The sequence below is a fragment of the Triticum urartu genome, chromosome 6, assembly GCF_003073215.2.
Source record: "Triticum urartu cultivar G1812 chromosome 6, Tu2.1, whole genome shotgun sequence".
Lineage (NCBI taxonomy): Eukaryota > Viridiplantae > Streptophyta > Magnoliopsida > Poales > Poaceae > Triticum > Triticum urartu.
Genome location: NC_053027.1, coordinates 407,299,763 through 407,321,835, shown reverse-complemented (window position 1 = coordinate 407,321,835; position 22,073 = coordinate 407,299,763). Strand labels below are relative to the sequence as shown.

General features: G+C 47.3%; 1 protein-coding gene across 1 annotated transcript; it reads left to right on the top strand.

The window, feature by feature from the left end:
* The first annotated feature begins 19,150 nt into the window (after positions 1–19,150).
* On the top strand, positions 19,151–20,611 carry LOC125513817 (phosphoenolpyruvate carboxylase kinase 1-like). Its single transcript, XM_048679025.1, has 2 exons — positions 19,151–20,008; positions 20,146–20,611. The coding sequence occupies exons 1-2, from the start codon at positions 19,192–19,194 to the stop codon at positions 20,199–20,201; spliced, it is 873 nt and encodes a 290-aa protein (XP_048534982.1). The 5' UTR covers positions 19,151–19,191; the 3' UTR covers positions 20,202–20,611.
* Positions 20,612–22,073: the final 1,462 nt, after the last annotated feature.

The following is a 22,073-nucleotide window of genomic DNA, read 5'->3' as shown; positions in this document are numbered from 1 at the left end:
GGTATGTGTTCGACAGCGCCATACAATTTCATAGTAATATTCAGCTTTGTCCATGTTGCAATGACAATTACTGTATATATAACTCTTACCGTGTTCAATACCGATGGGCGATGGTTGCTCTCTCCTTTTTGTTTTGTGAAAGGACTTCAGATTAATTAAACGTCCAGCCAGAGATACAAGGCACCCCATACAGTGTGAATGATTTACTCAAGTTTAAGCTATCCAAGGCGTTGGATTTTTTCTGGACATGGTTCAAAACGAAGATTGTACTGACATATAGTAATTGCAAAGCTTACATCACAGAATGATATAAGTAAGAAATGATACTCAGTGTATTGGAACATTGATGTTGGTTTTAGATATGGAGTAAGAAGTTTCCCAGGAAGAATCACTTTTCTGAACCATGCACATTTTCTCACATTATGCCAGTTAGAAGGAAGAGAATTAAGAACATTAACACATATCTTTGGTGAATATCATTATACTATGTCCAATGATATACCATGTATACATATGTAAAAGGTTAAAAGTGACAAATATTTATCAAAAGAAACCATGCCTAGGAGCTAGATAGATTCTGGCCAAATAGATTTTGAATAAGGGAGTTGGAACTTTGCAGGAACTTTGCAGTTGATTTTCTACATCAAATTTGGTAGCCTGGAGATGCAGAAGAAGTAGGCACAAGGAGGCGAACGGGCGTAGTAAATTTACGATGTGTTAGTTGTTAAATATAAGCTACAGGTCCAAATGTTGATGCTCCTGCTTACAAGTCGTATGAAATGTTTTTTCAAATGCTTTATGATGTTTTTGCTTAGTTTCCTCTGAAGTACATAATTTTATTTTCTCATTTTTCTCATAGTGCCTAGCGTTCTGATGGGATATGGGAAGAGATGGGTGAATGACCTATAGGATTTAATAGCCCGTGCTCCCTTGCTATATGCCTGCAACACAAGCTCATGCTCTACTACAGGGAGGCTGTGGTCATACGAGGACATCATCAAGATCTTCGATCGGTGCAACCAACTGATTGATGTTGCTGTTTGGATGGCCTGTAGTTCGAGTCATTCTGGGTTTTCTACTGTTATACCTCGCATCTAGAAGATCTTTGGTGGGTTTCATAATCGTAAGGTCAAATGGCATTATACAAATTGAGTGCTATTACCATGCATGTGACTGTTCTGTTTGAAGTAAGTCAAACTCTATTAGGTATGTGATGTTTCCAAATTGAATAAGTAGAAGTGCACATTTGACATATATCTTGAATTAATGTTTCTAGAAATAATGAGTTAATTTTATGTACACCGATGGGCAAACGTTTTATCTTTATTTGATGATCCAGAGAGAGGTCAACTTCCATTTTTACTGTCATTAACCTTTTATTGCCATCGTGATAAGCACATGGTGAATTATGTACTAAGTGTATATTTCATGCTTGTTATAAGGTCTCAGACCAATGTTGATGCTCTTGCTTCTCCTTGTATTTCTCATATATTAGAAGCTGCTGGAAACATTTATAGTTTCCCTGGCATGTTTAGCATGTAGTTATTTCCCTTATTTAAATGCAGATGAAAAATAATAATCTAGATGCATCTATTTCTCTTTTTGGACCAGGGGAGTGTTCCTCGTTTGAATAATAAATACCTAGAGTGGCAGTATTGCTAACGGTGAAATGCATTTAAAGTATCTGTAGGTTATACCAGCTTGAAGAAATATTCTGACTGAAAATATCTGCATAGGTTATACGGACAAGAGTATACATTGTCGACGCCACCTTCGTTGTTGTACTCATATTTGGGGCCAACCAAACTGTGTAGCCATCTGTCATCTTGGAAGTCTCCAGACGAGCTCGTGCCCAAGAAGCTCCGGTGTCAGGATAGAACAGTAATACATGCCTGTGCTTTAAATATATGTTTAAACCATAAAATTGATTTGTTCCTTTCAATGGTATGTCAACATGCATTTCCAAGTATATGCACTACATGTTGCTATCAAATGACTCACTTCTAATGCATTGCTTCTTAGCTGAATATATGTTTGTTTGTTATACTTTTTTCCTTAGAAACTACTGTTCTCAAGTGGAGAGTGGAGACACGATTGTAAAGGTCATCCCTTGTAATCTCAACTGAAATAAGCGGATGTCTAGCTGATGTTGGCATACATGGAAATTCGTCTTGTCTTTTATTGGTTAACACCCAATAGGCTTCACCAAATTGTTTTGAATTTTGCTTTTATACATCAACTAGATGATTGTCATTATATTTAATTGGCAACATCATGTAAACCCTGTGTACAAGAAAAATCTTAGAAAACTCAGGTGGCAGTTAGCTATGAAGTATATCCATTTTATTACAACTTGCTTATGATGTACTATACTTGTCCAACACAAAACTCAAACTCACAACACAGGTACCTAAATCATATTTGTAAATCAACATCAGAAAAGAAAAGGAAAAAACAGTTGGTTCCAACAAACAGGTCGAGCAGCTCACGCCGCTTGCAGCTATTTCTTTGGGTACATTTTCATGCTTCATCAGGATAGGGGAAGGCATCACCATTCACCAAGTCTATGTATCTTTCCCAAGCCAGGCAAAGATGAAGTCTCGTCTTTTTTTTTAGAAACGATGTCTCATCTTGTTGATGCACGTGAATTTCATGTGCATGCTTACTAGTGTTTGAAAGTTGTGCATGTGCATGTGTTTTTGTTTCTTGATACACGCTTCCATGAGCTGAACTAAGACTACCCACAATGAAAGTAATATAGGTAGTAACATCACACATATCTAGATAAAATAGATGATGTAGCAAGCAATAAATAAAGATAAAGAGCCGTGTGATAACATAGCTATTTACTACTAGTATGAGTAATATCACACATATCAAGGCAATATGAGTCTATAGCCTAATAAATAAAGTGTTGCATGTTATCACACATATGTTACTCCCCACTATAGATGTAGTAACATAGAGTAGTAACATGCCCATGTTACTACTTTATGTTATTACCCATTGTGCCTAGTCTCTAATGCGGATCACCAAAACATATCATTCAATGTTTGTACACATAGAAGGAGTTCAAAATCTCATAAATTGATAGCAAATAGGGGGAGTTTGAGAGAATTCGCACGATATGTGAACACCGCCAACTCAGCCGGTGAACACATCCGAAGTGTCCGCGGACATTTAGCGCTGCTTGTCACAGATGCATGTAGCGCTAGCATGAGTTAGGTTAACCGTCACTAGCTGTCTAAAACTTCAAGTGCGTGCGTCATGCCTTACGTCAGTCTAAGCAAATCGATGGTTCTGGTGTGCGGTACTCGATTGCGACCCTTTGTGAGGCAACTAAAATGCATTTGGTTGGCGGATAAGCTTGAACCACAGCTTGGAGACAGCTATCTGGTTGCTTGGAGGACAGGATACACAGAAGGTGCCCAGCCAGGGACCAAACATTGTCCTCTTCTTAACAACGACGGTTATACTCCTAATTAGTAATTTTTAATAAGCTGATCATCGATGAATATTACAACAAGGCTACTGCTCCTCCGCCGAGCGTAATAAGCCGCGATCGTTAGTTTTACTACTTTTACACATTTGCCACTACTGTCCTCTCAAAGCTATGCGACCGCGTCGGTGGCGTAAAGAACGAAAGCACCCTCACATGTCTGAGAAGATACGTGCACATCCATATACTTCACGCAAGAATATGCGCTCGCCCGTCCACCGCACCGCCTTTTCAGGCCACGATCAGTCCACCACACTACCCTTGCCTAGCGCTCCAGCCGCACCACGCTGCCGTACGACTCACAAAAGCAAAACCGGCCGGGACAGGCGCACCGGCCACGTACGTACGGCACGGCTTATATAATTGCCCGCTCGTATCAAACGCCTCGCCGTCACCGTTAAATCGCCGCGACGGGGACGGCCGGGACGGGACAAGACGGCCCGTCACACGCGGCCACCGTCGCGGACGCGTGGGCTCGCCCTATTGGCTCAGACCCGTCACGGACACCGACGTGCCGGCCCGCGATTGGTGGTGGCGCCCGGCCGTGCTTTGGGCGCCCGGAAAGGGTCCGCGCGGGACGGCCGCAGGGCTCCCCGAAAGGCCGTTACGAATGGGGCCGTTACTGTTGGCCCACTCACTCACATGGCCAGTCGGGCATTGGCGCATCTGCTTATCGCCATTAATCCTCCGCCCGAGGCGGGCCCCACCGAATTAAAGCCGTCTGCGTCGAGGTGTCTCGCGTCCCCCCACCAGCCACCAGACGAGGCAGATCAACAGAGTCAAGTTGCAATAAACAACCTTGTTTTTGTTAGCAGACGGACAACAATGTCATTAGCTACCACCCAGCCAGATTCCCTCGTATTTTAATCTGGTGGTTGCAGCGCAATCTCCTCTTGTCTTGTATACACACACTAGACGTACCCGTCGTCGCAGATCTTTTCTAGAAAGCTGTCTTACCTGATGAACGAATTGCAAAAAAAAATAAAATTCTTACCTGTTGAACTGAATGTAAAACGTAAATAGTCCATGCTTACTCCTGCACTCAGAAACTTCAAATGGAGCAACAGAAGTCATATGTCGTGTTGCTGACTGTGAATGCTATTTTGTGTGTACTATGGCCTGGTGCTCTGTTTCACCCTCAGTCAGATCATATTTTCCTGGATCGTTCTTTGGTTAAAACGTTTGGTTGCTTGAATTTTCCAGCTGTATTATTAGGGCTGCATCATTGGTTAATGGGCCCCAGTTGCCACTCAAACACGTACTGTACACCTGTAGAAGCATCAGCACTAGATAACCTCGCCATTAAGCGAGAGTGGCCCGCAATCAACAGATGTTGAGGGCGATGTTTGACGGTATCCTTAATCCATGTCCTCTTTTCCAGTTTTTTTTCTCCAAGAAAATCCTGCTAAAAGGAATCCTTGCCTCGCTCCAACCAATGTCTATCGCTACCCCTATTGTACGCACCCCAGAGCACTCTACGAACTTGATTCCATCCCTGCCCCCAGTTCAGGAGGAATATTCGTTCTCTCTTCTGCTCCTCCGTCCCACAGAACATAATGTGATATTTGAAAAAAAAAAAACCATATTAGGAGTTACCGTCCCACAGAACTACCATTTTAAAAAAATGATCGATAACTACTAATTTTTTTTATTTTGTGACTAAAAACTACCACTTTTGAAAAATGATCCGCTTAGACGATTTAGACACGTTTATGACATGCGGGACCCACCCATCAGGGCTGACGTGGTGGCAAAGTCAATTCTGTTTACTTTGACCGTTACATTGACCGTTATTACAAGTGGGGTCCATCTGTCAGCATCACTCTTCTTCTTCCTTCTCCTCCTTTCTCTCTTTGCCATTCCCTCAAACACCTTGTGTGCACCCGCGAGCTACCTCCGCCATCCTCCGCTGCCGGCGCTCACCTCTCCTCATGCCTCGATCCTGTCTGGAAAGGGAGAGCCCGAGCTGCCCAACCACTCCGGCGACCACCTCTCCCCCTCGCGTCACTCCGACGAGGTCACCTCTGCCGGCGACAACCGCCACCGGCATGCACGAACCAACCTAGCTAATACTCGCCTTGGTTCGAGCTCCCACATGAGCTCCTGGGGTGCTTCGTCGCCCGCCTCCTGCTCCTCCGTGCAAGTGCAGCCGGCCCGCACGGCCACGGTGCCGGACGCCGCCGAACTCGTGCGCCTTGTCGAGGAGCTGGAGGAGGCTCTGCCTTGGTCCGAGCTTCCACATGAGCTCCTGGGGCTCCTCGTCGCCCACCTCCCGTACTCTGTGCAGGTGTAGCCGGCGCGCGCGGCCACGACGCCGGGCGCCGCCAAGCTTGCGCGCCTCGTCGAGGAGCTGCAGGACCGTGAGTCTTGCCTGCGCACCGAGTTGCTCGAGCACAAGATCCTCAAGGAGGCCGTCGTCGAGGAGCTGCGTCCGGTGGTGGCGCCAAGGGCCTCGGAGGAAATTCTGTCAGCTTCGGCGGCCGCTTCCATAGTTCCAGCCGCCGTGGTTGCGCCGCCGTTCCAGTCCCCAACCAACGCCAGGGAGGTGCTGCGTCGGGGTGTCGTCATGGAGGTGTTCGAAGCTCAAGCCCTGGTGCACAACAAGTGTTCGAGGAAATGGCAAAGAGAGAGAGGAGGAGGAAGAAGAAGAGTGATGCTGACAGGTGGGCCCCACTTGTAATAACAGTCAACGTAACGGTCAAAATAAACGGAGTTGACTTTGCCGCCACATCAGCTCTGACGGGTGGGCCCCGCATGTCATAAATGTGTTTAAATCGTCTAAACTGGCCTTTTTTCAGAACTGGTAGTTGAAAGGATCGATATGGTTGACTAGAGGGGGGGTGAATAGGCAACTAACAATTTTTAGCTTTTCTTTAACAATTTAAACTTTGCATCAAAGTAGGTTGTCTAGATATGCAACTAGGTGAGCAACCTATATGATGCAACGAGGATAGGTACACAAGCAAGCAAGAGATATGAAACAAGTAAGCTTGCTCAAATAAAGGCATGAGATAACCAAGAGTGGAGACGGTGAAGACGAGGATGTGTTGCCGAAGTTCCTTCCCTTTGAGAGGAAGTACGTCTCCGTTGGAGCGGTGTGGAGGCACAATGCTCCCCAAGAAGCCACTAAGGCCACCGTATTCTCCTCACACCCTCACACAATGCGAGATGTCGTGATTCCACTATTGGTGCCCTTGAAGGCGGCGACCGAACCTTTACAAACAAGGTTGGGGCTCTCTCCACAACTTAATTGGAGGCTCCCAATAAAAACCACGAAGCTTCACCACAATGGAATATGGCTCCGAGGTGACCTCAACCGTCTAGGGTGCTCAAACACCCAAGAGTAACAAAATCCACACAAGAAAGTATGGGGAAGCAAATATCCTTTGGTGGAAGTGTAGATCTAGGTGTCCTCCTTCAATCCCTAGCAAATCAACAAGTTTGAGTGGCTAGAGAGAGATCGGGCAAGAGAGCTTGAAGGGCATTAATGGTGGAGTGAGAGAGGTCAAAGGTGGGAGTGGTAGGTGGGAGAAGCCCCCTTAAATAGTCACCCCACATTTCCAACTGTTACTGCGTTTTTTGCACTGCAGCGGTACAACCGGTCCTCGTCCCGGTACAACCGGGACTCATGGTGTAACTGCAGAACCCTACCAAGCGATACAACCGGACAGGCGGGCGGTAGTACCGACTAAGAAAAATAATCGGACTAACCGCCTGGCTACTGCACAACCACCGCATCAAAACAGGAGCTTGACCGGTACTTGGGCGGTGCCTGGCCGGAACAACCGCATGGCCTTGAGCTCTTGGGCAGCTAAGTACTGAGCGGAAGAACCGCTCGGACCACCGGTGGTACCGGTCATCGTGGAACGGCCGGACCAACCGGGCCACTACCGTCCAAGAACCGCATCAAACCAGAAGCGAGAGCGGTACTTGAGCGGTGCATGGACGGAACCACTGCCCCAGCTGTTGCAGAGCATGGTGGCGGTACCACCGCCCGGAGGCAGCGGTACAACCGCTCGAGCAAAGCTGGTGAGCGACAAGACCCAGCGGTACAACCGCTCCAGAGAGCGGTACAACCGCTGGACAGACACAGTGAGCAGAAAAGAGGGGAAGAGGCAAGGAAAACTCTCTGTCCCACACACACACCTGAGGAAGGCAAAGAGAGGGTGAGAAAAGTGTACGTGAACTGATTCCCCCAGAGCTTCCTAATGAGGATTCCCTCTTGATAGTACGGGTACTCTACGACCAAATAAAATAAAAGCGTAGAGGACACGTCTTCGATCTTTTCCTTCGAGAGGCAATAGCAATCCGATGTAAGCCTAAGTATCGAGAACCTGAAACATATAGCACACGATTAGACCACAACGGGTTGTCATCATCATCCAAAACATAAAGTAGGGAAATGCCCTTTCAATCTCCCCCTTTTTGGTGGATAATGACAACAATACGATTTGCAAGAGATAAGTCAATGAAATCTAGACGGAACTCCCCCTAAATGTGTGCCCCAACAAGTACTAGCTGATAGAAAGCATGGGCACACTTTCAGGACTAGACTCCCCCTAGATTTTATAGACTCATCACTCTGAGCTCAAAAGGATAGACAATAAAATACTTAGAGGCAATAATAACGATAATGACCTACGAACGGAAAGGTAAACGGAGAACAAGTCTCACACACAGCACAGAACGAAACAGGTCCACAACCAAACACAAAACACGAGAAAAAACCAAGCAAATCCCCGAGATCTATAGAACCCTCTCCCCCTTTGGCATCAAGACACCAAAAAGGAAAAGAGCGAAGCTAGCGACCCAAAGCTCAGGTGTCCTCCTCTGACTCCTCGGTTGCATCTGGATCTTCATCATCAGAGTCGTCATCGTCGTCGTGATCAGATTCTTCCATGGCATTGTCAGGTGCTGCAAACGAGGATGATGGCTGGGGAGGGGCTTCATCATCATTCCAGGTGCTATGGGTAGAGATCCAACGCTCCTCTGGGGTGATGCTCTTCTCAGAGCCACTCTGAACCTGCATGTTGAGGTGCTTCATCATTGCAATTTGGCGACGCCGTGCAAGATTCTCATTGACATGTGCCTCATACATCTTCTTCTAGATGTCAGCCTGGAGACAAAAGGTCTTCTTCACCTTGGCAGTAAGTTTGGCCACCCACGAAGGCTGGGCCCCTAGCTCCAGCTCAAAGTCCTCATCGTCAGAAGTAGCATAGACATTCTCAGGAGCATGTTCAAGGAAGCGAGGCTCGGCATGCTTCTTCTTCTTCTTCTTAAGGAGCTTGACCTCATGAACAGTGAGGTTGTCTGGAGAAGTGAGGAGCTCTCCAGGATGACGAACAGCCCACACAGAGTTCAGAAAGCACATGACAAACGGAGCGTAGATTGGGACTTTACGGTAGATGACCATGTTGTACATCTCATGCCACAACCAATTTGACACATCAAACGTTGCCCCTGTCCCCACCATGGTCTTCATAGCAACCATCAAATCAACCAGATATCCATGAATCTCATCTTGATTGCCCACCTTGGGCAAGAGCACATTGCGGAACACTCGGTGCATGATGTCATAGACCTTCTCCAAATCCTTGGATTCTCCAATAATCCCACGGCCCCGAATGTACAGAGGGGCAAGCTTCTCCTTAGGCATGGACTCAGGAAAATCATGAGGGCGAATGCCACCCCTTCCTTCCAGACCGGTATCCTCGTACCCAATAGCATTGCAGAAAGCCCTCCAGGGAACGTGAAACAATTCATCGCGACACATGAAGGTGAGAGTGCGTGCATCATCTTCCCCAAAATGAACCGTGGCATAGAACTGATGGATGAGTTGAACATCAAAGTCACAGTTGACTGACATGATCTTGACAAGATCAAACTCCTCGCTGAGAGCTAGCGCCTCACCAAAATACTCCATGTTGTTTCTCCAATGATCAAAATCAATTGTCCACTGCTTGGCATATCTATTCTTGTTGTGCTCAAAGAGTTCATGAACAATCCGCACTTGCATATCATTCCGGAACTGAACAGTGGTCCAACGGGGAGCAATGGGAACCTCATACGGATTCTTTGAGCGGAAGGCTTCCCAATCCTTGGCTTTCCAACGATGCAACGGCATAACCACACGTTGCTTAGCAGCTGCAGACTTTTCACGGCGAGTGGGCTTGGTGGGAATCACAACTTCTTCTTCATCATCAGACACAACCGGGAGCAAGGTCCTCCGTGCCCTCTTCTTAGTCTTGCGAGGAGCAGAGCGAGAACTAGAGCCACCTGAACACACACACGAAAAGAACACACAAAAAAACCCAACAAGGATGAGAGGATTACACCCACTAGCAGAAAAGGAACAGGTTGCAACAACAGAGAAGATAGAACAGTGCTTAGTGGTTGATATACTCCGGTTGTACCGGATCTTCCGCCGGTAGTACCGCTCCAGCGGTTGTACCGCCCGTAGGGGCGGTAGAACCGCTGACAGTGGCACTACCAGGGAAGATAGATCTAACCGAGGCATACGAATCACACAAGTAATATTCTGAATTCTAAGTGCTGCAAACAAGACAGGAGGCTAACAAAGAACTCTTCTAAGCCATAGATCGAACACTAAACGCGGAAAGAAAAGTAAAGCCCTAGACAAGGAAGAACCCCTAAAAAAATCTAGAGGCAAAGAACACGAGGCATTACCACCATCCATGGGAAGAGATCGGGAGGCCTCCACGGAGAGCCAAGGATCCGAAGCACGAGACGCACTCCGGGGCAGGGGTAGAGATGGCCGGCGGCTAGGGCAAGAAAAAGAGGAACGAGAATGAAGGGAAAAAGACAACCCTTTAGCCCCGTCGAGTATATATAGGCCCGTACACACGCCCCGGTAGAACCGCTTAGGGGAGCGGTTGTACCGCTCGTCTGGTACAGACCGGTGGATGGAGGCAGTACTTCCGGTGCCTGGGAGGCAGTGGTAGTACCGCACGGCATCAACCGGTAGTACCGAACGTGGGTTACCATGGGTTTGTGTGGTGGAACCGCCCAAGCACCGAACGGAGACCCTTGGGACGGCACAACCCGGTACCAGCGGTAGAACCACTCGTGGTACCGGTTGTACCGTCCGACCACTTAAGCCCAAGCCAAGATCAAATGAGTGCAATTCGAAGGGAGGAAGAAGGGGCACAAAACAGGAGAGAAACAACACCCTAGGAGAACCTAACACAAAGAGCAAAGAGAGAAAGAGAGAAAACAACACGAGAACAACAAGGCTAACTCCAACCTCCCGAAGAGAGGACGGTGGCCGAGGCCACCTATGTTTGAGTCAATTGGTACGGCACCGCGAAGAATTATCCTTGGGTCCATGACCAAAACTCGTCTTTGAAGCACAAGTACCATCAAATATGGCTAATGTGAAAGACACAATCAATTTATGCATAATGGGGGGAGGGAGAGTTCATTGAGAGAACAACACTCCCCCTATGTCCATGCCTACACCTAAACTAGACAACAAATTGAGCGTGGTAGGGTGTGCAAGGGTTCAAGCCACATTGCTCGAATCAATGATATTTAGCTCATGCCTTAACTCGCGAAATCTTGCTTCATCCAAGGGCTTCGTGAAAATATCTGCAAGGTTGTCATGAGTGTTGACATAGTTGAGCTCGATCTCTCCTCGTCTAATGTGATCCCGGATGAAGTGATATCGGATCTCAATATGCTTCGTCTTGAAATGTTGCACCGGATTGAGAGAGATCTTGATGGCACTTTCATTGTCACACCAAAGAGGCACTTTGTCACAAGTGACACCATAATCCTTTAAAGTTTGCCTCATCCATAGGAGTTGAGCACAACAACTACCGGCGGCAACATACTCCGCCTCAGTGGACGAGAGAGACACACAACTTTGCTTTTTGGAAGACCAACTTACCAAAGAGCAACCAAGGAATTGGCACCCTCCGGAAGTGGACTTCCTATCCACTTTGTCTCCCGCCCAATCGGAATCCGAGTACCCTACAAGCTTGAAGTTTGATCCTCTAGGGTACCATAGGCCAAAGTTTGGGGTATGAGCCAAATATCGAAAGATTCGTTTGACCGCCACATAGTGACTTTCCTTAGGTGCGGCTTGAAACCATGCACAAATTCCCACACTCAACATGATGTCCGGTCTAGATGCACAAAGGTAAAGCAAGGATCCAATCATGGAAAGATATACCTTTTGATCCACCACTTTACCATTGGGATCTAAGTCAAGTTGGCACTTGGTGGGCATTGGAGTGGAAGCCGGCTTGACGTCACTTAGCTTGAATCTCTTGAGCATGTCTTGAGTGTATTTGGATTGATTGATGAAGGTTCCTTCTCTTCTTTGCTTCACTTTGAACCCTAGAAAGAACTTCAACTCTTCCATGAAGGACATCTCGAACTTTGAGGTCATGAGAGCGGAAAATTCCTCATTGAAAGCTTTGTTAGGAGAACCAAAGATAATATCATCAACATATAATTGGCACACAAACAACTCCCCTTTGACCTTCTTAGTAAAAAGAGTGGGGTCGATTAGCCCAACTTCAAAACCACGGTCTTGTAACAACTCGGTAAGGTGGTCATACCACGCACGTGGGGCTTGTTTAAGGCCATAGAGTGCCTTATCGAGTTAATACACATGATCAGGAAAGTAGGGATCCTCGAACCCGGGGGGTTGCTTGACGTAAACCAATTCATTAATGAGACCATTAAGAAAAGCACTCTTCACATCCATTTGTTATAGCTTAAAATTATGATGAGAAGCATATGCAATCAACATGCGAATGGATTCAAGACGAGCAACGGGAGCAAAGGTTTCACCGTAGTCGATACCCTCGACTTGGGAGTAGCCTTGTGCTACCAAACGAGCCTTGTTGCGAATGATAATCCCATGGGCATCTTGCTTGTTCTTGAATATCCACTTGGTTCCAATGACATTGTGGTTCCCCGTTGGCCTTGGCACCAATCTCCAAACTTTGTTGCGCTCGAAGTTGTTGAGTTCTTCGTGCATGGAATTGAGCCAATCCGGATCTCCTAGCGCCTCATAGACCTTGTGGGGTTCCACACAAGAGACAAACGCGTGATGCTCACAATAATTTGCTAATTGTCTACGAGTGCTTACCCCCTTTCTTAAGCTTCCAAGCACATTCGTCATGAGATGATCCTTGGTGGAGAGCTTGGATGCAATCTTGGCGGCACGACGCTCTAATTCCTCCTCGGTGGTGAGTTGAGGAGCGGTTACTTGATCATCTTGAGCGCCGTCATGAACTTGTTCTTGATCTTGAACTTGCTCGGGGGAGAGAACTTGACCTTGGGCATCACTTGGTGTGTCAACACCGTCTTGAGTATGATCTTGCCCTTGGTCTTGTTCATGAGGTTGAGGGCCTTCACTTTGTTCTTCGGAAGCGTGTGGGCCTTGGGTTGGTGATGGCTCCACTTGAGTGGAGCATTGTCCTTCTCCTTCGGCCACAAGGGGTTCCTCAATGGGTAGGATAAAACCAACACCCATTCTTCTTATGGTTTGAGGAGGAATTTCATCACCTACATCACAAGTGCCACTTTGCTCCACTTGGGAGCCGTTATTCTCATCAAACTCCACGTTACACGTCTCCTCAATAAGTCTCGTGGATTTATTGAGGACACGGTAAGCATGAGAGTTTGTAGCATAACCAACAAATATGCCCTCATGAGCTCTAGCCTCAAATTTAGACAACCGAACACCTTTCTTGAGAATGAAACACTTACACCCGAATACGCGGAAGTACTTGAGGTTGGGCTTGTTACCGGTGAGTATCTCATATGGAGTCTTGTTCAAGCCCTTGCGGAGGTAGAGCCAATTGGATGCATGACACGCGGTGTTGATGGCTTCGGCCCAAAAGTTGTACGGAGACTTGAACTCCGCCATCATGGTCCTTGCCGCATCCATCAACGTCCGGTTCTTCCTTTCCGCAACACCGTTTTGTTAAGGGGTGTATGGTGCGGAAAATTGATGCTTGATTCCCTCATCACTAAGAAATTCATCCAAGGTGTAGTTCTTGAACTCGGTGCCATTGTCACTTCTTATTGTCAAGATCTTTGCATTGTGTTGACGTTGTGCTTCATTTGCAAAGTCAATGACGGTTTGTTGGGTCTCGCTCTTCCTCTTGAAGAAATACACCCACGTGTACCTTGAGTAGTCATCCACAATCACCAAGCAATACTTCCTACCTCCAAGACTATCGAAGGATGGGGGCCCAAAGAGATCCATGTGAAGGAGCTCCAAAGGCCTCTTTGAATAAATTATAGTCGTGGGAGGGTGAGCCTTCTCATGTAGCTTTCCTTCGATACAGGCACTGCAAGCACGATCTTTAGCAAAACAAACATTCGTTAGTCCACGGACATGGTCCCTCTTGAGGAGACTTTGCAAAGATCTCATATTGACATGGGCTAAACGGCGATGCCAAAGCCATCCCACATCAACTTTAGCCATTAGGCATGTCGCGGTCTTGGTGGGTCGCTCCGAAAAGTTAATCACATATAGACCGTTCTTGACATGCCCAACAAAGGCTACTTTAAGAGTCTTGCTCCACAAGAGGGCCATGGTATCGATATCAAAGAAAGTGGCAAAGCTCATGATTGCAAGTTGACGAACAGAAAGTAAATTGTATGCAAGGGACTCAACAAGCATGACCTTCTTGATCGTGAGATCATGAGAGATGACCACCTTGCCAAGTCCCAATACCTTAGAAGATGAGGCGTCACCCCACTCGACATTGGTGGGCATAGATGGAACCTTGTGCACGTCCACCACCAAGTCCTTGCTTCCGGTCATATGATTTGTAGCTCCGCTATCAAGCAACCATGATCCACCACCGGAAGCAAACACCTACAAGAGATCAATGCTTGGTTTTAGGTACCCATTTTGTAATGGGTCCTTTGATGTTAGTAACAAGGGTCTTAGGAATCCAAATAGACCATTCAATGTATTCATGAAGAGAACCAACAAATTTGTCATAAACATGCCCATCACTAGCACGGCATAACACATAAGAAGGATTAAAATCGTCGGCTTTGTTGGGAGGGGTGACATTGCCCTTCTTGACATTGTTCTTCTTCTCCTCCTCGGGGGCACTCTCTCCCTCCCTCACAAAGATTTGCATGAGAGGAGGAGGTCGTTTGGTCTTGTCATTCTTCTTCTTGTTCTTGGAGTCGGGCACGTACCCAACCCCTTCCTTGGCCACAACTCCCTTTTGGTTGATCAAGAGATCGTTGAGGTTCTTCTTGCCTTGTATGCAAGTCGCAAGACCTCTCTCATGTTGCTCCTTCAACTTAGCATTTTCCTCAACAAGATGTATATGCTCACAACAGGGGTTAGTAGCATTTGCATTATCAATTAAAACCATATGAGGAAAAGTTGCTTTCTCCTTAGTTAGCTTCACTTGGAGTTGATCATGAGACTCCTTGAGACTAGCGTGAATACCCTTTAAGGCCTTGTGGGCCTTGTCAAGTATATCAAACTCCTCTTTGAGTCTAGCAAGATCAACCCCGAGTTTAGCCTTCTCGGAATTTAGCACACGAGAAACAATGAGGTCATGATCATAACCTTTCTTTAACTTAGCATGATAAATGTTGTGTGACTCCTCAAGAGCCAAACAAAGACCACGCTCTTCCTCAAGAGCATTGGAAAGATCCGAGATCTCATCGGCATAGTCACGACTATGCCCTTCCATCTTAGAGATGGTGTCCTCGTGAGCCTCGATCATGTCATTGGCTTCACCAAGTTGTTTCAAGAGAGCAACAAAGTGCTTCTTGGATTTTTCCTTGAGTTTGCCCATAAAGGCCTCAAACTTGTTAGCCTCCACATTAGCTCCCTCAAGTTCATTAATGCAATCTGTCGGGGAAGGATGATTAATGATGGTAGTTTTGATGTTGGAGGTTACCTTGTTGGTGGCTTTAGCCATGAGGCACTTGGCAGTGATGCTCTCATTGGGTGAGTCGAAGAGAGACACCCATGACGTTGTTGCAATGGCAACGGAGGCCATGGCAACCGACTCATCATCTTCATCATCGTCATCATCCTCATTGTACTCTTCTTGCACAACCAAAGCCTTGGGAGGAGTCTTCTTGGAGAAGTTGTTCTTGTTGGGGAACGACTTGGCCTTGTCCTTTCGGATGAGCTTGCCACCATTGTCTTCCCTCTTCTCATACGGGCATTCCGCAACGAAATGACTCACGTTGCCGCAATTGTAGAAAGTCCTTACCCGTTGCTTGCCCCTTGTACCACTCGAGTTGTTTTTGCTAAAGTTTGGCCTCGAGTTTTTCTTGCTCCAAAATTGCCTTGAAGCAAGTGCCATGTGTTCATGATATGCATACTTCGTATCGTCGGGGTTGCTCTCCTCTTCTTCCTCTTCTTCGTCTTCCACGATGAGCTTGGCCTTCAATGCAAGGTTAGGCTTCTTTGCCCGTTGAGAACGGAGCACCGCATTGTCGGCGGTCTTATCCAAAATGTTCATGACCACAAACTCATCCAACACTTCGCTTGAGGTCAAAGTGTGGAAGTCCGGTCTTTGACGAATGACGGAGGACATGGCCTTGTGATAGGGCATCATTGCCTTGAGGAATTTGCGCTTGATCCAATTGTCATCCGTGTCCTTGCTCCCGTGATCTCATAGTGAGACCACGAGTTTGGTTACTCTCCGATAGAGCTCACGAGGTTCTTCATCTTCCTTCATTGCAAACTCATCGGCCTCATCTTGTACCACTTCATAGTTGGAGCGTTGAATGCTTGCGCTTCCCTGGTAGAGAGACACGACACAATGCCATGCATCTTTGTCCAAGGCAAAAGGACGAAGATGAGGTAGGTCTTCGGGTGGAATTGCATCTTGAATGATGAAGAGAGCATTCTCATTGAATTGATTGTCCGCGGCTTCTCGAGGAGTGAAGTTGCTTGGATCATGTGGATAGGAACCTTCTTCAATGATTCTCCAAAGGTTAGTGTTCACATGATTTAAATGACGTTTAAAGCGGTAAACCCAAGAATCAAAATCCTCATTTTTCACAATCTTAGGGGGAGGACCGGCATGATTCAAATGAGTGGAAGGAACCGGTCCACCATAAACAAGTGGTGGTTCCACATGGGCAAAGATGCCGGTGCCATTCTTGCCACTAAAAGAAGGAGCCTTTTCACTACTAGCTTCCCCCTTGTCGGGGATAGCATCCGTCACCTTGTTGGCGGGATCACCCACTTTCAACAGTGCGGTGGATAGTTTAAGCCCCTCAAGAAATTTAGTAAACATGCTTTCGACTTCGGTCGTCATGGAGGTTTTCAATGTCTCCAAGGCCACATTGAACTCCTCACGAGAGACCGAAGTTCCCCCATCTCCCGTAGACGAGATCGGATTCACACCGGAGTGTTCCTCCACACCGTCTATGGTATCAACCATACTCTTTGGACGGTAAAGTCCTTAATAAAGAGGCGAGGCTCTGATACCAATTGAAAGGATCGATATGGTTGACTAGAGGGGGGGTGAATAGGCAACTAACAATTTTTAGCTTTTCTTTAACAATTTAAACTTTGCATCAAAGTAGGTTGTCTAGATATGCAACTAGGTGAGCAACCTATATGATGTAACGAGGATAGGTACACAAGCAAGCAAGAGATATGAAACAAGTAAGCTTGCTCAAATAAAGGCACGAGATAACTAAGAGTGGAGACGGTGGAGACGAGGATGTGTTGCCAAAGTTCCTTCCCTTTGAGAGGAAGTACGTCTCCGTTGGAGCGGTGTGGAGGCACAATGCTCCCCAAGAAGCCACTAGGGCCACCGTATTCTCCTCACGCCCTCACACAATGCGAGATGCCGTGATTCCACTATTGGTGCCCTTGAAGGCGGCGACCGAACCTTTACAAACAAGGTTGGGGCTCTCTCCACAACTTAATTGGAGGCTCCCAACAAAAACCACGAAGTTTCACCACAATGGAATATGTCTCCGAGGTGACCTCAACCGTCTAGGGTGCTCAAACACCCAAGAGTAACAAAATCCACACAAGAAAGTATGGGGGAAGCAAATATCCTTTGGTGGAAGTGTAGATCTAGGTCTCCTCCTTCAATCCCTAGCAAATCAACAAGTTTGAGTGGCTAGAGAGAGAGATCGGGCAAGGGAGCTTGAAGGGCATTAATGGTGGAGTGAGAGAGGTCAAAGGTGGGAGTGGTAGGTGGGAGAAGCCCCCTTAAATAGTCATCTCACATTTCCAACCATTACTGCGTTTTTTGCACTGCAGCGGTACAACCGGTCCTCGTCCCGGTACAACCGGGACTCACGGTGTAACTGCAGAACCCTACCAAGCGGTACAACCGGACAGGCGGGCGGTAGTACCGGCTAAGAAAAATAACCGGACTAACCGCCTGGCTACCGCACAACCACCACATCAAAACAGGAGCTTGACCGGTACTTGGGCGGTGCCTGGCCGGAACAACCGCATGGCCTTGAGCTTTTGGGCGGCTAAGTACTGAGCGGAAGAACCGCTCGGACCACCGGTGGTACCGGTCATCGTGGAACGACCGGACCAACCGGGCCACTACCGCCCAAGAACCGCATCAAACCAGAAGCGAGAGCGGTACTTGAGCGGTGCATGGACGGAACCACCGCCCCAGCTGTTGCAGAGCATGGTGGCGGTACCACCGCCCGGAGGCAGCGGTACAACCGCTCGAGCAAAACTGGTGAGCGACAAGACCCAGCGGTACAACCGCTCCAGAGAGCGGTACAACCGCTGGGCAGACACAATGAGCAGAAAAGAGGGGAAGAGGCAAGGAAAACTCTCTCTCCCACACACACCTGAGGAAGGCAAAGAGAGGGTGAGAAAAGTGTACGTGAACTGATTCCCCCAGAGCTTCCTAATGAGGATTCCCTCTTGATAGTACGGGTACTCTACGACCAAAGAAAATAAAAGCGTAGAGGACACGTCTTCGATCTTTTCCTTCGAGAGGCAATAGCAATCCGATGTAAGCCTAAGCATTGAGAACCTGAAACATATAGCACACGATTAGACCACAACGGGTTGTCATCATCATCCAAAACATAAAGTAGGGAAATGCCCTTTCAGTAGTTTTTAGTCATAAAATTAGAAATTTTTGGTAGTTATCAGTCACTTTTTTGAAAGTGGTAGTTCTGTGGGACGGTAACCCCCAATGTGGTAGTTTTTTGTCAAATACTCTATTTCTCCAGAGAGCCCCTCAGTAGAAACTGAAAAAAAATTGAGCAACATCCTGTATTTTTTTTGTCCTTGGCTTATAACTCTATTTTGCTTTTCAAAGGGAAGATGTGCTAGTAACTCAATTTTCTTCAACACTTTCCACTGCATTTTTTAGCTTAGTGCACTAAAATAATTTTATTGAAAAAAATTCTTGTCTAGGTTGATGTTGGTAAAAATTAAAGTTTATTTAAATTTACAGCTGTTCTCATGATTTTTTTACTATAAATATGCTTTCACTGATTCATTGTTGCCTATTTGCATCCTAAAAGAAACTCTTGTTTTTTTAGCCCGCACGGCCTGCTGACCTGGTAGAGGGTAAAACGGGAAGAGGAGAAAATGCGGTGTCCCGGACAGGCAGGATCCGAATATTCCGCTCGGCCGTAGGTTGGCCCGTGTCGTTAAATAGGCCACCCCCTCCGTCCAATGGGGCTAACCCGAAATTCACAGGAAAAAACACTGAACTATGAGTGCAGACCTAAACAGAGACTACGAGATTGGCGAGGAGATCGGCCGCGGGCGGTTCGGCGTCGTCCACCGCTGCACCTCGCGCTCCACCGGCGAGGCCTTCGCCGTCAAGTCCGTGGACCGCTCCAACCTCGCCGACGACCTCGACCGGGAGCTGGCGGAGATCGAGCCCAAGCTGGCCCAGCTCGCCGCCGCGGGGAACCCGGGCGTCGTACAGGTGCACGCCGTCTACGAGGACGACTCGTGGACCCACATGGTCATGGACCTCTGCTCCGGCCCGGACCTGCTCGACTGGGTCCGCCTCCGCCGCGGCGCGCCCGTCCCGGAGCCCGTCGCCGCGGACATCGTCGCGCAGCTCGCACAGGCGCTCGCGCTCTGCCACCGTCGCGGGGTCGCCCACCGCGACGTCAAGCCTGACAACGTCGTCCTCGACGTCGAGGACGACGGTGAAAACAGCTCCCCCCGCGCGCGGCTCGCGGACTTCGGGTCGGCCGCGTGGATCGGCGCCGACGGCGGCCGCGCCGAGGGCCTCGTGGGCACCCCCCACTACGTCGCGCCAGAGGTTGTTTCCGGCGGTGACTACGGCGAGAAGGCGGACGTGTGGAGCGCAGGTGTTGTCATGTACGTGCTGCTCTCCGGCGGCGCGCTCCCCTTCGGTGGCGAGACGGCGAAGGACGTGCTCTCGGCCGTGATGCGGGGCAGCGTCAGGTTCCCTCCGAGGCTGTTCTCCGGCGTGTCCCCGGCCGCCAAGGACCTCATGAGGCGGATGATGTGCCGTGACGAGTGGAGACGCTTCTCCGCAGAGCAAGTCCTCCGTAAGCACACATTAATCCCTACTATACTCGTACTCCGGCGTACATCTTTGTCTTCGAACCAGAAAAATCGTGTTCTCCGGCAGTTTTCATCTGAGATTAGATCCAGGAATTAACATTTTGTCATGTTTGTAATGCAGGCCACCCGTGGATCGTGAGCGGCGGAGGAGCCCGGGCGATGGAGCAGCCAACCTGAACGGCCGCCGGATCCGAGACACGCCAGAGCAGATCGAGGCAGATTTAGAGCATGCCGCCCGTGGGACCCCGGCTCCGCAGAGAAGTAGAGATAGTCGGCGATCGAGACGCACCGGCCGACGATGTTAATACGGTTTTTCTACGCAAGGCCGCGCTGATACATACGGTAGTACGTATCGCGCTACGGCAGTAGATCGAGTGAACCTTAGAAGAAGGGCAGTAGCGGCTCCGCTTGGACCTGTGTTTGTCCAGCTTTATCCTTTCTTGTGTGCGATGCTGCATGTCATGATGGATGATGCAGCAGGAGTTTTTGTATATATTCTAGCGTGCGTATGTACGTCTTGTACAAACTAATGGAGATGGAATAAAATGAGCTAGCCTAGCTTATGCTTTGCTTCCCTTTTAATTCAAGATTGTCGTGTGCCTTTCCCTAAAAAAAAAAGACTGTCGTGTGCCTTTCGGCCGCCCCCGCCGTATCGAGGATATTCTAACAACTTTAGGTAAACACTCCACTCGCGAAGTCTCAAGTTGCATGAAATCTTCGGTCAGCTGACATGCAAGTTTCTCCTTATACAAGTACCCCCTTATATAAGAGCGATCCAATCACTATTTTAATAATCTAAACACTCTTATATTTCTTTGCAGAGGAAGCGATCAAATAGCTGCTAAAAAAACCTTTAATAGAAGATGTAAATGCAAAAATATCTAACTTTTGCATCTTCAAAGCCAAATAACCCATCTCCAAAAAATGATGTAGATGCAAAAAAAAGAATACAACTCCGCCTCCTTGAGATGTACTATCTTCGTCCTGATTTATTAGTCCAATTTGTAATTTATGCTAAATTTTGAATAAAAATTTAACGGACATGATGTTAGTGCATGTCAATAAAAATTATATCGTTGGATTCATATTTGAACATAGTTTTCAATGATATCATTTTCAGTGACATGCATGAATATTTTGTTAGTTAAATTTATGGTCAAAATTTGACACATATTACAATAAGAACCTATAAACCAGGATGGAGATAGTAAAAATACAATACGCACATTGCAAATTTACATCACAGGCACCAGGAGATGTAAACGCAGATGTAAACCAACCGTCGCGCGCGAACGCCAACCGTCAGCATGAAAGTTCCATTGCCCGATTGTGACGCCCCGAGACTGATGCGCCAGGTGTCCTCTGGTTATTCATTGTTGTTTCCTTGTCATTTGTTTGGTCTGTTGCATTTCATCTTTGCATCATGTGCATTGTATCACGTCATCATGCAACCCGTTTTAAAACTCACTAAATAAATTGCATGGATCTTCGGTCCATTTAAACCGAGCGAATTCACATGGTGATTCTCTTTATAACCTATCCTCCCGTTAGTAGGGAGCTATACTCAATATTCCATTTTCGGAATCACCCATGAACACACTTGCTAATAATCACATGCCTTTTCTCGCTTCAAGTTTGGGTCCCCAAACTTTGCTTTTTATCCTTTCCCCATTTTCCGGAGCTCCACCAAAAATCCGAACATTTTTGGACCTTCCTAACCCTCACTTCCTATTCAAACCATTTGATTTTAAATCAAATGAGTTTGAATTTAAAACTTTCAAAAATGCCCACTCCATTTTCTTGAAACATGCGCATTTTTGCGAGTCCATGGAAATTACTCCCATGCCCAAATTGCATCCATACCCTCTCTTTCTATTTTTCTTCTTCTATCTATTTTTCTTTTCTCTTTTTGGTTAAGAGAGGAGAGTAGAGAAAGAGAGAGCCCAACTCAAGCGAAGCCCATACAACCAGCTCGCTGCTTCTCTTGGGCCTTACAACATCTCGCGCCGGCCCATCTAAACCTAACCCTAGGCCCGAGCGACCTAGCAT

Bases quoted from the DNA above. Each gene is read 5' to 3' on its own strand.
- LOC125513817 (XM_048679025.1), top strand. From the start codon at position 19,192: ATGAGTGCAGACCTAAACAGAGACTACGAGATTGGCGAGGAGATCGGC. The intron at 20,009-20,145 runs GTAAGCACACAT...TTTGTAATGCAG, and splicing joins CTCCGCAGAGCAAGTCCTCC to GCCACCCGTGGATCGTGAGC.